The 16696-nt window shown below is 43.3% G+C and overlaps 1 protein-coding gene across 4 annotated transcripts in view; it reads left to right on the top strand.

Moving 5' to 3' along the window:
- Positions 1-2579: 2579 nt before the first annotated feature.
- The window catches only part of BEND7 (BEN domain containing 7), a 45445-nt gene continuing 31328 nt past the window's right edge, over positions 2580-16696 (top strand). For all 4 annotated transcript variants that reach the window (XM_075526006.1, XM_075525916.1, XM_075525834.1 and 1 more), the window contains exons 1-3: positions 2580-2714; positions 6552-6635; positions 16243-16542. In XM_075526006.1, the coding sequence (XP_075382121.1) occupies positions 2654-2714; positions 6552-6635; positions 16243-16542 (445 nt within the window). In that variant the 5' untranslated portion in view covers positions 2580-2653. The remainder of the gene's footprint in view (positions 2715-6551; positions 6636-16242; positions 16543-16696) is intronic.

The raw sequence follows: 16696 nt of genomic DNA, 5'->3' as shown, positions 1-16696 counted from the left end.
AAAGAATGAATCTCTTTAATTCACAGGAAGCAGAATGAGAAATACTAATAAAAAGGGGATGTGCTAACTCTCATAAAACATTACTTGAAACTGCAGTGTGCAGCGTTCAGACTGAAATGTCATTTCAAATCATGAGTGTCCCTTTAAGCAAAAAAAATCCAACACAGAGAAGGAAGAACTAAAAGGAGAAAAAGAGCAGTTGATAAAACACTGCCATCACTTTTTCATGAATTATACCCCAAAATGTTTCACAAAATTGAGTAACGGAGGAAAACAGAAAAGACCTTTTTATTTTGTAGCGCATTCCTTTGGCAAATGGAGGATAAAGCCTATCATGTGAGTTGAACAATAAATGAAGGCCTTATGCTTTATAAAAATTCTCCTATTGTCCCAGGAAGGATGAGAGTCAAACACAACCGTTTCAGCAGTGCTCCAAGTCTTGTAAATAAAGTTAGCAGACAGGAATCAGCAGACTGTTTGGGGGGGGGGGGGGGGGGGGGGAATACTCTTTTTGTACACAAAATTTAGGCATGCTGCTGCTGCATTTCAGACCTGACTTCACTGCGCTGTACCAGAGATTAATTGGACCCACACAATTTAGCAAGCAGCATATGACATCCATCTACCTTTGCTGCTTCAGCATCCTCCCAAAAATATATAAGACAGGATTTTAAATAGTACGTTAGCCCAGTTTCCTTTCACAAAGTCTTACAGCGAAATTTAGGAAAATTCCAAAAGTAGCATATTGATTGCCTCTGGGATTTTCCACTTAGCAATTTAATAGAAAATTACACCCTTACCCAATCTGTGAGGTTTCCATAACCTCCCTCATGAATTTAATTTTCCAGAGTCTAATAAATTTTACCATTAGGCATATTTTCTGATATTCCTTCACCATTAAGCCTATTTCCTGATTTTGCTTTTTTGGAACCGGGTATACTGTCTGCACAATGTTTGGACAGCACCTCGCATGAGAGAATTCAGGTCTGACTTTGTCTACGCTCACAGTTAGGATACAAATCACTACTGTTAATATTCAATTTGCTTTCCTCTTACTAATTTTATTTATTCCAAGTGATAGGGTCAGTCAATAGTACTGGAGCCAATGGGATTCTCCTGGGTACTCCGACGAGACCAAGGGAAGATCTGCATTTGCATCTGTTCGAGTAGGCGTATGCAAGTATCACATACTCTTCTCCTTGTCATAACACAGCCTGACTACACGTAAAACACAAGATGATGATCGGGAGCTGTGTTTTCAGTTATCGGTAGTTGTAACTGTAAAAGCCTGGGTCCCTCCTCTACAGGCAACAGGCAAAAAGCACTCTTGACTGTAAAAAAAGGTACACAAACTAATTTAGGCAAGAGCACTCTTGACTGTAAAAAAACCCCGCTACACCAGAAACAAATTTAGCACAGTAAGTGGAAGTATGGCTGAAGGCGTCAAGCACTAATTGCAGCTGTGTTTGGGCCATCCGTATGGCTACGGTGACCTCCCGGTGACCATCGGAGGGTTGCCAGACGCGCTAAATCTCACTCCTCCAGCGGACCGAGACTCTCTTCCTCTCACTACGGCGATCCACGTTTAACTAACGTGGGCGAAACTCGGCATCCTTTGGCCCGGCGGTTCAGCGTGCTCCTCCAGGCCTCGGTCCACGACGCAAGTGGGCGCATCCTTGCGATAATCGCTGTAAAACACGGCAATAAGCAGCTGTTAGCGTCAGCCAAGCCGCGTTTCTGGGTTTTGCCTACTACTTTCCACACGCCGCGGCCCCACCAGCGCCAAGTTCAACCCCATCGCCGCCGGACCTTGGCCCGGGAACGTCTCCGGTCCCGCTAAACACGCAGAGTTGCCCCCCAGCCCCTCAGGGAGCCCACCGCCGCCGACGGGGCCCGCGGGCAGCCGAGCTGGCCCCCAGCGCCCGGCAGCGGCGCAAGGCCGCGCCGAGAGGCCGCCGTTCCCTCACGGCCGGCCGCCCCCTGCCCGCCGGGGAGCCGCGGGGCCGCAGCGCCTTCCCGGGGGCGGGAAGGGGAACCTGTGGCGGTGGCGGGGCACGGCAGGGGGAGCGCGCAAGTGCCGGGGGGGGGGGGGGGGCGGAGGCGGCGGGAGGGGGGACACAAAATGGCGCTGCCCTCTCGGCCCCTCTCCCTCCAGCCCCCCTCTCCGCCGCCCCCGCGGCGGGGCCCGGCGGCGCCGGCCGCCTTCCCCCGTGTGTCGTGTGGCGACGGGCCGGCCTCGGGGTGGCGGCTTACGGCCGGGGCTGGCGGAACCGCCGCGGGGCGCGCCGGGCTGCGCGCCGCCTTCCCCCAGCAGGTGGCACCGGGGTCCCGGAGCCGGCGGCGAGCCATTGCGGGCCGCCCTTCGCCGCCGGGCCGCGGCCGCGCAGCCGGCGGGGGGGAAGGCGGCGGCGGCGCTGCCCGGCATCGCCCCCGCGGGCTCCCCCCGCCGCACCCCGCTTTCCCTCAAAGTTTGGGGCGGGAGGTACGGGGAGGGGGGAGACCGGAGCCAACTTGTCCCGGATCCCTTTATTCACCGCCGGAGCCGCCGTCTCCCAGCCCCCGCGTGTTTTGCTGATTAAAGAGACGGACCTTGGTCTTGCCACCACCACCGCCGGGTGGCCGCCCGGCCGCCCCGCTCCTTCCTGCCCGCACCATGGAGTTCACCCAGAGGAAGAGAAGCAGGAAATCCCAAAGCTTTAAACTGATCAACGAAGGTAAGGCGGCGGCGGCCGGGGGGCGGCGGGGGCGGCCCGGGCTTTGTTCCCTGGCCGGGGGCAGCCCGGACTTTTGCACCGGGGGGAGCGGGGCGTTATGAAACGTCCGTGCTCCCGCTCCCCCGTAACGCCTCTCCTCCCCGTATCTGTTATTTAACTCCGCAATCCTGTGGCTGAACTCCCCGAAACCATTGCACGCCTTTTTTTTTTTTTTAAACCCCCCTTTCCCTCTTTTAAATTTTTTTTTTTTTGCATGTGTGTTAACGTGTTGTTTCAAAAACACCTCCCACCCCCCCCCCCCGCAAAACCACCCCAGAAAGGTGGACGTGGGTTTTTTGCCAGGCAGATCTTGCACAAAATAAAGTTGGATCGTGTTTCGGGGTAAATCCTGCTTGGGGGGGGGGGGAGAAAAGGTAAAATCGGGAAGCGAGCAAAAAATAATGACACTTGAGCAGCAACGGACCTTCTTAGTATTCAACTCCTGTGGATTTATTGTGTTTTGGGTGGGTTTTTTCCTCCCCTTGACTGCGTACATCCGCGTATTTCAAAGAAAAGCCGAATAGAGGTTGCTTTATTGAAAATCCACGCAGCTAATTAATTGTACGTGGGCAGAGGAGAGCCGCTGGCGGGTGCTCGCTCGGGGTGTGTTTGCTGTTGGAAAAGAGGATATTTTAAAAGGGTTCGCGGGGAGAAATATTTGGATTCATGTCGGGGAAGAAGCACACAGCTCAGTGTTTCAGTCTTGTTGGTTTTTTTAATTTAAAAAAAAAAAAAAAAGATACAGGCGTTGGTAGGCATTTTTAACAGGTGGACTTCCCAGCCGTAGGGATTTATTTTGGCTGTGGCTTTATCCCTTCTCCGGCCGATGCGATCTTTTTGCCCTGATGGATTTGATTTGAGATTTTTTTTTTTCCTTTTGTGTTTCCAAGTATTGGACGGGAATATCTCCATGAAACGCCGTGTGTGTCCTGCATGCCAAGTTCAAGGCAGGTGACTGCTTGGGTGTAATGTCACACTTGGGAAAGGGGGGACACACACGCGAGTATCAAGACTTGCTGGCTGAAGAGCGATGTCTTTGCAGGCGCTCGGCAAAATCATGTTTAATGCAAAGAAATTTAAAGATGGAAATAAACTCACTTGGTAGGAATAGGAAATAATGACTGTTGTATCTTCATAGGGGGGTCTGGAGCATCACACGTTCTCCCCGTTACAAACTAGAAGGGCAGTGACCTGTCAGACTCGTCTGAAACGTATTGGGAGGTCTCTATGCATTAGCAAACCTACTGAGTCTTTAATTGCTATGGAGAACAGGTTTGGTTTGTGGGGTTTTGATACTGAACATGCTCCTGACTCGGGGGTAGAGTTAATGCAGGACTGGGCTGGAGCCTGGGGGGGGTGAAAGTGAAACATGGAAAGGCAAAACTGAAATTGAAGACTCGGTTTTATTTCTGTCCTGATGGAGCTGTAAAAATAACGTGTGGGCTATCAGAAATAGATGACTATTTTGCAAATTCTCAGTTGCAACTCGTTACAGGTTTAGATATGCCTCAGTGTGTAAGACAATCTATTTAACCTTGTTTTAATAGGTAAATTCAGTTATGATGGTATGTTATTAGGAATTCTTATTTTATCTGGGATCTCTTTTTGGATGTGAAAAGTGAATTAGAAAGCTAGACTAAAAACACATCCTAGAGAGAAAATTATGTCTTTGTACTTTGAGAATGGAGGAGATAAAAATCACATTTTGCATGTGACTCTGCACTCGCATGTTCTTTTTCTATCACAGTTGATTAGAAACATAATTATGTATAAATAGTTGTCTCTTGTAATTGGCCTTTGCCTCTTGCTGGAGTCATTCTGTAATGTCACAGTTTAGTGTTTACTGTTGCGAAATTGATACGGATTTCACAGCGCCTGGACTGTGACATCCAAGGCAGAAGAAGGAAACCAAAGAGAAAAGGGTATGCCGTGTCGATTCATTGGTAACACAGCATCTGATAACGATGTGTGCCCGTACAGTGCTTATTCTGTCCCAAAAGAAACTTCAGAGCACCTTATCGAGATGATCAATGATCAGATCGAGAGGAAATCCATTCTTGCACTAAAACACAGCCGCCTCTGGGGTGAAGTGTGGTGACTTTAAGGCAGCAGCTGTCGATCAGAAGAATATTGTGACCAGCTGGATGTACGGAGGGAAGTGCCAGAGAAGAAACCATGTGTAATCTGTATATCTAAGGGCTGTGAGTCTGTAAGTCATTTAATTCCTAGTTTCCACGTACTCACTCCTAGCAGATCTTGGACACCCTTGAGAGGATGAAAATGCAGAGTGTGGTGGGTTGACCTTGGCTGGTGACCAGGTGCCCACCAGGACGCTCCGTTGCTCCCCCTCCTCAACGGGACAGCTAATGACCATGGAAGGCAGTTGGCATTAATCCTCTACTTTCAGCCTTATGAAAGGAGCCTTTACTTCCTTGACGTCGTATCTCAAACTTCACCTTTACCCATTTCACTCGCTGGGCGTGCTCGGTAGGCAGAGGAACCCTTTGCGTAGCACCTCATTGCTGACCTCTCTAACTCCCTGCTGCATTTTTTTTTCCCCTCATTTTCTTTCCAGGCCCTTTTCTTTCTTTTGTGTCGCTATGTTAGGCTCAATTGTAGTTTACTTATTGGGTTGTTCCTCCTCTTGTGCCCTCGAGACAGTCGTGCTATACAAATAAACAGCACATAACAAAAAGGTCTGCCTTCTAGGAGACCTTTCCGATCCTGTAGCTGCTTTGTCAGAGGTGCAGGTGTGCTGCTCATGGGAGGAGGAGCTGCTTATGCTGCCCTCCGTTTCTGTTGTGCCTGTGAAGTGAATCCCCCAAAGTGCTCTTCCATGAGTTAATCTCTACCTCGCTTTTTGTGAGGCAGTTTATGGAGTGAGTAGCTGAGATCGTTGGGAACTGGGAGGGTGTGAAAGGAGTTAGGTGGGGAGGTGGCTGTTTCAAGACACTGAATATATTGTTCAGTCTTGAGTGATTTGCCGAAGGACAAAGTGTGTGCCAGTAGCAGTCAGAAATAGCATCCAGGAGAGCTGCCTTTAGACTTTTTTTTTTTTCCTTGGACTTACTATTCCCTCTGTACACACATGTAAACAAAGCTCTGGTTTTACTGAACACCTGCCTGGGATTACAGCAGAGACCTTCACAGAAAAAAAATATTTTATTTGAAATAGAAATTCAATGGTGAATTTTTTTTTTTTTTAATCCTGTAACATCTCTGAATATGAGATGCTAATGTTTATTCTTAGGGTCATCACAGATGTTAGTTTCTATAGGTGAATATCCTAAGGTGTCCCTGATCATCCTTTCTTCAAAATTTGGAGGCCAGTGACACCAAGGTGAGTCAGTATAGCTGAACGATGCAGCCCTAATGTACATTGCTGACTTTCTGATTGAAGTGAAGTTTGAAAGTTTCCCTTAGTCTCTGGAAAGGTAAAGTTTTCATTATAAATCTGCTTTCCATCTGTAAAGCAAGAAGCCAGATAATTGGCATCTGGTGGGATAATTTGCTGTGAAAATGAACACAGTAATTTAGGGCAGGCGTAGCTATTCCCTAAAATCTGTGAAATATTTGAGCTGAGTCTCTCTAGTGTGAGCAAAGTTTTTTTTTGTTTTGTTTTTTGGGTTTTTTTAGGAGGTGCTGATACAGAGCACATTTTCTGTGGTTAATTTGATGTACATGAAATAAACTGCAGATATATTGATAAATTATGTAGTAAAACTGTAGCAATGTGTTCAGTGTTCATTTTTTCCAGATCACTTGAGTTCTAATTTTTTTTATCGTTTTTCATTCCAGATTACCATCATGAGATATATAAGATTTCTGACTACAGCAATGATGTTAATGGGGAGACCAAAGAAACACAACCAGTTTTTTTAGGTATGTGCTTGTGTTGATTAATTTCCGAGCAACATAGCGTGGCCATTTGCAATTAGGGAGGAAAAAAATCTCTGTGCAAGCACAGGAAGCGCCTGCCATTGTTTAATATGATGTTCTTTTCAAGACCCTTTTATTCTACGAATTGCCAATATATCCTTTATTAACACTGCTAAAAGTTGTAATTTCAGACATAAATGTTTATTAGTGTCTACACACAGTGCTAATTATCACTCACTCAGAGAGCCAGATGCTGACTTTGCAGTTTTGCAGCTCTGTGCTCACCCCATTTACATTGCATATTCACTGGCATGCTTCACTGGCAATAGTTTGTGTAATTGGGGTATTACATCTTTGACATCTGGATAACAGAAATTCAATTTCCAGGAAGCTGCTATTTGTTTGGTTTTGCTTCTGCCTTGGGTGGGATAGAGGATTAATGTGCTGTCTTAATGTAATGTCCTTTCACCTCTGTAGCCTGCCTGCTAATCCTGCCATGGCAAAATTAAATTAAATCAACAGTTAAAAATGTGTAAAGAAAACAGAGAAGTAATACAGAGTCTGCAGCATGATATATACAACAGCATGATAGGACTGGTTATCAGTGAGCCTTTCTCTTTCTGTCTGTGTGCTTTTTGTCCCATATAACTCCTCAGCTGCAGAGTGCTTCTTCCTTTCCTGCTTCCAGCCCCCTCCTGTTGTATCCAGGACCTCACCTGGGTACTGCACCGCTTGGCAAAAATTTGGCAGGCCAGGTTTTTGAGCTACAGTAATGACTCTTGCTGTATAAAGCGAGCTCTTTTACACCTTGCTCAGGCTTTGGAGAAAGCAGGTGCCTCTGCAGCGAGAAATTTGGAGGTGTCTGCCTTTTCTTAACTGCACCAGGAGCCTAAACATTTTTGTAGGGCAATTTAAGGTTTCTGTAGTCTGTGCGTGTTGCCCCCTGGAGCCAGCAAGAAGCATTGCTCCCGAGTGTGTCAATCTGCACCTGAAGTCAATCTGTACGCAAAATGCCTTTGTCTCCTTAGTTCATAGTGCCACATCTTCTTCTAGAGGTCAGCATCAAATGGGAGAGAAAAGGAGGATGTCTTGGGCAGTGTGGAATCTTCTGATGGTTGGAATATTTACATGGGGGTGAGAGCTGCGTTAAATGCCCTTCTCAACTTCTTGCCATTAAGATTTTGAGCAAATATTTCTTCCCTACACCCATTTCTAGGGAGAAGCGAAGGTGGCTGCTGCGCTTTGTGTTGGAATTTCGTGTTCTGTAAGCGCTTTTGGTGAAGTCCAATAAACCCGATGGAGTGAGCTCCACCAGAGGTTTACTTTGAATGCTTTCTCTTCCCACCCTAAATCATGATAAAGCTTTGGCAGGAGTTAGGCATCTAGTTGCTTAAGCTAGGATGCTTCTAAGAATGCGCAGGAGTCTGTGCTTTGGCATCTGTGCCGTGAGTCAGACCAATTGATTTTGATTTTGTTTTGGCTGTGTTGTCTTTAGGTTTGTTTGGGTTTGTTTTTTTTGAGTATGCCCAGCTTTTCATTGTGACTGAATGTGCTGTGGCATTTAAGTGCCTAAAGTTCACCTATTTCAAGAGGCGGTCAGAATTTAACCTTTAAGAATGTGAGTCCTATCAAGGATCTTCCTTATCAGGTACTGAAGCACAGAGTTGCAGTCCTGGGAGCCCACCTTCAGTTGCTATGAAAAGGAAAAGGTGCTGTTTCCTGGTGATGTCCTGAGTGTGCAACTTTCAGATTTCCTCAAAGCGTGTTGGTTTTGACAAGACTGAATGACGTATGACCATGAAAGATTTCTAGACTAGGCTTTTTTTTTTTCCTTGGGAGTTGGGTTCAATTCAGTAAGTTACTCAGAGCTCACATAACCTTCTCCACTTTATTTTCAGTAGGTTACTTTGGTGTCCACTTCTGTCCAGATTCCTAGTGACAAAGGCACTGGTCTGAGATATAGGGAATGCAGCGTCAAGGACTGAACTCAAATGAAAGCACTCGAAATCTGAGCTCCCACCTCTTGTCAGGGATTTGGGATGAGTGGCATTTGGCATTCCAGCTTTCCTTTAAAAAAATTCACATTGCATGGAGTAATTTTTCATTGTGCTTCAGGGACGGTGGGGTCACACCACTTTCCTCAGCTCGGTGTCTGGTCCACTAATAAGGAGTCTCAGGGTATACTCACTGCTTCGCTTGATTTCACTGTTTTATGCCAAAATTCATCCCAAAGGATGTTCACTCCAACTTGTTGGTTTAGAGTCAAGTTTGTTCTCCAATTTAGGCGTTTTAACTGATCCATAGGTTCAGCTGTTGAAACCTCAATGTGATGCAGCCTTTAGTATGCGAACGGATGCTAAGGTACATCACTGAAACTGTTACCTGTAGGAAAAAGTGAAATGTTAATGCCATTTTATGAACAAGTGAAGCTTTATTTTCAATAGGATGTGTGTACGTTTTGGTTGCACAGTTGAGAACAATGAACTCAAACTGAAGAGATGCACTGTTGAGAAGAGAGGAGCTTCTAGGGTAAATGAGTGAATCAGAAGAATCCAGTTTAACATGCAGATAAATTAAGGATCAAATATCCGGAAAGACCTGTTGAACCTAGACGGTCTTTTTTGCACCAGCACAGATGGGCAAAATGTAGCTTTGTGTAAACGTAGGCTGCAAATTGGAGGAAGCTTCAGCGCAATTAGAGGAACATGGTACTGGACATGACCTCTGATGGTTGCGATGATATAAAGCCCAACTGCTTTTTGAGTGGATCTTGGTAAGCAACCTTCCTAAGCTTAATGTGATGCAGTGGAGGAGTTTGCAAAATTTGGGGGGGGGAATGTCACGACTGAATTTTGCAGGTGAGGACTGGCATCTCTTTTGTTTTGAAGGAAAGGGCTTAGTTATCTGATACCAGGAGAGACTGCTTGACCTGAAAAGGAGGAGGCAGCCTGAAGTGAAGTGCTTAAACCTTGAATATGGACAAGATTTAAGACAGACGTGACTTCAGCTTTTACCAGTTATCAGCATAAACCTTCTGTCACAGGGCTTCTAGCCCAGACCTGGACAAGCCCATGAGGCGACTGTACAACCATATCTTGTGGACAATGCTGGTCAAACCTCGCTTGTCTATAAAAAAATATCTTTTGCATACACCTCATTGGTTTTTTTCAGTCTTACTATTTTATTATCATGACCAAAAAAGCAGAAATACAACATACCTCCAGACTGAATGTTTTTACAGTGCTTTCAACTTGAAATTCAGGCTCTATGTTTGAAAGGTTAATGTAGAAAACTAATTATATTATCCTGGTAACCAAATGTGTGATGAGACATTTGTCTGTGTAATTAACAGTGAAGAACTTTTATAGTTTCATAAAATCGAATGCTATGCACAGCGTGCTTGGAGCATTTGTTTTGAAGAGATGTCCAAAACAGAGATGTTTATGACTGATATAAAGTGGAACTGAAATGTACTGTAATGCAGGTGTCTGTGCATTTTACAGCATTTCGCATTGTTGAAATGGAAGGCAGCAGATTAATAACTTTGCTATGTCATGGTAAAAATAAATAATGTGTTCTTGGAGCAGGGGAGCGATGCATAAGTTACTCGCTAATTTCAAGAATTTATTCTGTCCCAGAAATAATATCCTTTGCAATTTATTCACTGAGAAAAAGTTGACTTAACAAGTCTGTGAAGTTACTTGTTACTTTTAATAGAATTTTATTGATTGTTGCAATAGTAGCTTCTGTACTTAAGACTGCATAAAAGTTTACTTTATATATCTGTGTTCTCCAATGATCTAACTTGGTAAAGCATTTCCCTTTGGGGCTGAAGCATGATCTTGACCTGGGATATTTCCAAGAACTGGGGGAAGTTGTTGCATATCTATTATTATTTTTCTATTATATGACCCCGTTAATATATACATTTATGGAACAGTTGCTCACTTGTCCTTTCCTGAGTGGTTTAGCTGTTGCAGTGTGGCATGAAGGTGTGTAACTTGTGCTTCCATATCTGCTCCTGTTGGGTGTTTTGAAACTGTTTCACCAAGCTCTTCAAAAGAGTTATTTGGTGGTGGTGGTGGTGGCGGCCGAGCCATGTAGGCTGATCCAGCTTCCAGAGAAATAACCTCCCAAATCCTCAATGGTCCCAGGGTCTGATCCTGGTTTTGAGTCTGCAAATCGCTTCGCTTTCATTAGTGTTTGTGATGCTTATTAACTTTCTGTGTCTTGTCATAGGCAGGGGTGTCAATCAACCCGTGTACTTCCGTGCTTGGTTTGGGAGTAGGGGGTCTAATTTGAGGGTGTTCCAGTTTTCCTGCAGGTATAATCTTAGTGCTTTGTGTGGTGACATGAAGATAGGTAAGTGCTTTTAAATGACATTTTAGAGCACTGCTAAGATGCCTCAACTAAGACAGCTTAAATGTCCCTATCAGTTAGCTTAAGGTAGTCAAAGTCCCTGGCTCATAACTCACGTTGCTTGCGTGACCCGCTGACATTGTTCATGACCACTGCTCTCCCTGCTGACTCGGGGTTTAGGTTTTCAATTTGCAAAGCGTGTTGTTGCCTGTGTTACTTGTTCAATATAGGTTCTTATATGCCAGCAAAGACTGGGGATCACTTATTTGAGAAATGCATGCTTACCTCATCAGTTTAGCTACACAGATGCCTGATTCAAATTATCCACAGAGCAGTCACAACAACTTTTCCTGTGACTTAGGAAACCTTTGATCCGGTAAGGAATCATGCACATGGCTACTCTATTTTCCCCATGCTGACTTTCACAATTTTCTGTTTCAGGACCACTTGCGGTACAAGATGACAGTGGCAAAAATATCTTGAGTTTTGAAAGTTACGGTTTGATGTGGGTATAGTTTTTGCTGAGGAGGGATGCTTAGCTCCCTTCTAGGATAACTGTCCTTTAGGGAGATACTTGAATACCATGTAGCATTCAAAAAGGTGTTTTGGTGAGTTCAGCCTGGCTGTGCACGGGAGATGGGTGCCGTGCATGCACGTGCCTCCTGATTCCTTGAGCTGCTCTGAATTCACCCTTACAAAATCTTCAAAAACAGCAGCCGAGTTTTGCTGGCCCTCTTCCAGGAAGGGCAGCATTCAAGTGGTGTCTAATAAACTGGCATTTAACATGTTTGATTATATAACCCATTGCAATTATTTATTATTTTTTATTGAGCTTTCAAGCCGTATGCATCGGCTTCCGCTTTTTCTCACCTCTGAAGATTTGTTTCCTTACAAACCAGCCTAATGTTGTCAGCTCACATGTGCTTGTCTAGCTGTCTGTCGCTGCCGTTCCTACCCTCCTGATAGCTTCTGAACTCATCCACCAGTTTCAGCCTAGTTTGATACCAGGCTGGAGATCTGTGAGATACAAAATACCTTCAGCAGGCAGCCTGATGGAGGAAAAAGCCCTATTTGTATAGCCAAGAAAGGAAAGGTTTCTGTAGGAGTTTCATATGCCAAAACACAGCACAACAGAAAATTAGACACTAATTCATAGAAAATCAAACTGTATTAAAAAAGTCAACTGCTCATGAATATTTCCCAAAACATATGAGAAAAATAAATGTTAAAAATAAAGAGATTAATTGCAAAATATTGAGCCAAGAGAACATTATGGTTATTTGTTTATACGAGTCAGAGGAAGAAAACATCAAATACAGATGATTGCCCAACCTTTTCACTCCTTTATACACTGTAAAACACATAACATTAATTACAGATGTGGTTACCACTTCTCTAATACTGTAATAAAATTAATATTTTAACATATGGGTATGGTTGCATATCATTTTGTCATTCTTTGTAGCACTATGATAATATTTGACAAATTATTCAGAAAAGTATAATAACTTGGTTTGTAGAGAGTGTGCTATTTATATTAAGTTTAATAAGCATAATGGTGAAAAGATGGTCAGGCATATGGGGCAAAGAATGGAATTAATGAATTATCAATAATATTTTGTTAACTGGAGTTGTTTACAGGTCTGTTGCTTCAGACACGTGCACACTTAGCATGTGGATGCTACTTCATGCTAGGACAGTTCTGGTTTACATTTGTGCATTTGTAAGTTTTAACATTTTTACAAGTTTCAAGGCAGGAAGTTTTTATACTGTGCACACTTTCAGTAAGGGAAGAGATTGAAGTGAATTTTGGGGAAATTACTTTTTAAGAATATTTGATGTAGTATTTATGAAAGGGCTTTGTTTTGCCTTTTTTTGTTTTATAAGATTACAGTCAGGCCATGTGGAAAAAATAGGTTGTATTTAAGAGGCCATCATAGAAACTATAATAGTAATTTTAAAAAGTTGTTAATATGTTTTTGTTATGACTATTATCATCTTTGCATGTAAGTTCCTAAACAAGGCTTTAATTTGCCATGCTTATCTATTTTGGATAGTGTTTTGTAAGTATTTTAGTGTTTTGCAGGTAAATTCGTTGGTTTCAGATAAACCCAAAGGGATTACATGGGGAATGCAAATGGCAAAACCTGTAGCTTGCCGGTCGGGGGCATCCCCATCTCCTCGGGAGAGGTGGGGACTCCTGGTACGTGTACAGGGAGAGGCTGAAGTATGCACCGCTCCTCTCGGGCCTCAGTCTATCTCAGGAGGCTTTTCACAGATAGGTAATACAGATTTTTATGTAATAAACAATTTTTTTTTTTTTTTGGCACTTGATTATCCCATTCAGCATTTAAAAAGGAAGGCTGGCTTCCGTAGGACATAGTAGCTTGAGCTGTTTGGTTTTCTTTCTGTGCCCCATCTTCCTTTTTTTTTTTTTTTTTTTTTTTTTTTTTTTTTTTTTTTTTTTAAATTACATGGTTATTATCCATGAAAATCATCAGCAGTGGAATAGCCAATAACAAAACGCTATCATTGGGCTCTAGAGCTAATAGACAAATGAGATAACCAGGAAGGAAGAAGTTAAATCTCTTACTGTTCCTGCGCCTGCCTGTGGATTCAGAGAGTGTAACATCAGCTACTCTCTGCTCGTGTTGGGAAGGATGCTGCTGTGACTGGCCAGTTACAAATTAAAAGCTGTAAAAAGTCATAGTGGGGAGAGGGGGGGTGTAAACTTGCACTGAAGACTAAGTCAAGCTTATAGCCTCTATGTTTTTAATGCCCTTCCTTACAAAACAGAAGACATATTTTGGGAAAAAAACAAACCCAAAACGAAAAACAAAAAAAAAAATCAAACAGAACAACAAAATAAAAAACCCCTAAAAACAAACAAACAAAAAAGCCCAGCAAACAAGTTCACAAAGGGGGAATCTTGCAGTTTTAAGTAGGGAGCTACCTCAACGCAAAGAGATACTTATGTAGGATGTAAGTTCAGGGTTTTCTGTAACATAAATATAGGGTTTTTTTCTATTTGGAAGTGAGTATGCTCGTGTCACTGTATAGGAAGGCCTCTATATGAAGGAACAATATATGAAGGAACAAGGGACCAGAATCAAGGCTGAATAAGCTCAATTACATTAATATTTTATGTGATTGGGTAAGGGAAATTTAATCTTTCCAACAGTGTCTTGCCCAACAAGCATGCAGTCACTACACCCAACAGGAGGAGGTGGGTGGGAAGCTTTTTTTTGATATTCAGATGCATTTTGCTGTTGAATACAAATCCGAACTGCCAACATAAAACTTTGAGAGCCTGGTGTACTGCTAAATGGTACAACGGTAAGGGATTGCTTCACACTGCTGTCATGGGAGCATTTGGAGCTTGGATAGGGGCAGATACAGCCACATACAGGAGAAAGGCAGTCTTCAGTGTATGGGTCTGAGTATCTCGATAATTGGAGCCCGGTGGTACTCTGCGGCCTCTCGAGGTTGGGAGCCACAAACAATCAACCCCTGGTTGGGTTGGGACCAAAAAGAGTCATTTTAAAGGAATTGGTGCTGTGATTTGTTAAGTAAATCACACCCACACGCATAAATCCACAGTCAAACCAACAAAATAAATACAAAGCATAACTTCCTTGCAAAGGGCTTTTCTCACCACTTTAGCTGGAGTGGAGGCAGTGCTAGAGTATCGCTGTATGGGGTTGACAAATATTTTTCTGAGTTTGGACTAGGAGCTTTCTTGCAAACCGCCCACTCTCCTCGCTGGATCGGAGTGGGCTGGAGCCAGCTGGCACCGGCCCAGGGAACCGGTGCACCAGGTCAAGCGGGAGATGCTCTGATTCACGGAGCAGATCATACAGCTTGTCTCCCCTTCTGCTTATTCGCCTCTTGGAGCAAAAACTCCCTCTTTTGGGTGCTGTGTGTCCCTGGGTATGCCAGGCTTGCAGCGTGTCCCAGCCACCTTGAGCTTGGCCCATGCTGGGGAGGGGGTTGCCGCTCTCTTAGCTGTCTGGTTTAGCCAGCTATCTAAGCGTGCACCTAAGTTTAGGCAACAGAATAGTGCTGTTGAGTTGATAAAATTGTTCACATGCCTGGCATTAGCACACTTTCCAATACCCTGTTGAACCAGAGACAACGCACGTTGCATCTTGGTTTTTGGAGGGTTGATTTTTTTTCTTCTGAAGTTTCCTTTGCACTATCGCTTTGCCAAAAATAGGTTTATTTTGGGAAGCACGAATGTAAATTGAATAGAGGATAGTATTTACTGTATTAAGTATCCTATAAAGGAAGGTTGATTCATCAATTTCTTGATCTTCATTATTCCATTTGCTTAGGATGTTTGATTTTTCTATTACCAGTAAAAAAATAGAAGCTTCTTATTTCAGAAGGGGCTATGAACACTTCCTTATTACTAGTGAAATGTAATGTATGCTTTAACGAGCAAAATAGCTACTATCTGCCCAAAACACATATATTCATTGTGCAATCAGCAGTTTCATACGTAAAATTAATACTTAAGTGGTGCCAGGAGTATTAAAGTGTGTAATTGTTATTATTTAAATGCCTTGAATTTATTTGGAACAGTCACATTTTTCTTGTATATATTTTCATTTTGTTTTCATAATCTACATTTTTAAGACATCCAGCAGTTAGGCTATATATGGTTATACATGTATTAGCTTCTTTTAAATTTATTCCTGTATAATCCAATGTTATTAAACTCTGTGGACTAAGGAACTGATCCTGTTCATTAAAATCAATAGATGCAGTGTTGCTCTGTGTGTGTGTGGTGTGGTGCTTTCTGTGGTTTATTTTTTCTTTGTAGGATCTACCCTTCAGCATATCACAAACCAATACATAAAGGGTCTGATCCTTTAGGCTTTACTGGGGGAAAATATCCACTGATGTCAATGCCTGAATAGGATCAGTCTCTTAAAAGGACAGTTTATTTGAAACTGCTCTAGCTATTATTATTTCCTTCGGGAGAAAAATAATCTTACTCATCAGAGCTTTAGAAACAGCATCAAGGAAGCCAAGTTCAGCAGGTCTTTCAGCCATGAGAGATGTCAGCCATCGCTGTGTTAAAGCATAGCCTCGTACATACCAACGACCGCTCAACTATCTCTTTTCTTTGTCATCTTTATTTATTTATTTTTGTACTCCAACTCTTACTGGCATCTAAAATCACTAATCTCTATCCATTACCGTTTTTGCTAATTTACAGTGATAACTGTGGCTCTGTTTTCATTAGGAGATGAAAGCCGGGAAATTAAAAAACAAATTACAGGGATGAGAAGATTACTGAATGACAGCACTGGAAGAATCTATCAACGAGTTGGCAAAGAAGGAGAAAAACTGAAGGAGGAGCCCCAAGATTTAGACTTAGCCTGGGCCCAGCGCCTGAATCCCCCTGCAGAGTCCCAGGCGAGCCTTCATCCTTCACAGAGCGGTGCATGGAATGAATTATCACCCCAAGCTAGCCATTTTTCAGGGCAATACGGAACTCGATCCAAAACGTTCCAAAATCAAACGCGAACCGTGGCATCCAATGGTATGATCTGCATTAGATACTGAGAATAGTACTTTTTTTTTCCTCTCTTCTTGTACTGTACTAAATTTCTGCCTTTGTTGTGATGATTTATTGTACTGCTGCACTGAAATCAGTTATAGTTCAGAGTGTACAAAATGAGCACATAGTTATCACT

Source organism: Mycteria americana, chromosome 1 (assembly GCF_035582795.1).
Source record: "Mycteria americana isolate JAX WOST 10 ecotype Jacksonville Zoo and Gardens chromosome 1, USCA_MyAme_1.0, whole genome shotgun sequence".
Classification (NCBI taxonomy): domain Eukaryota; kingdom Metazoa; phylum Chordata; class Aves; order Ciconiiformes; family Ciconiidae; genus Mycteria; species Mycteria americana.
Note: the sequence above shows the minus strand (reverse complement) of the source record. Positions and strands in the feature narration are given on the sequence as shown.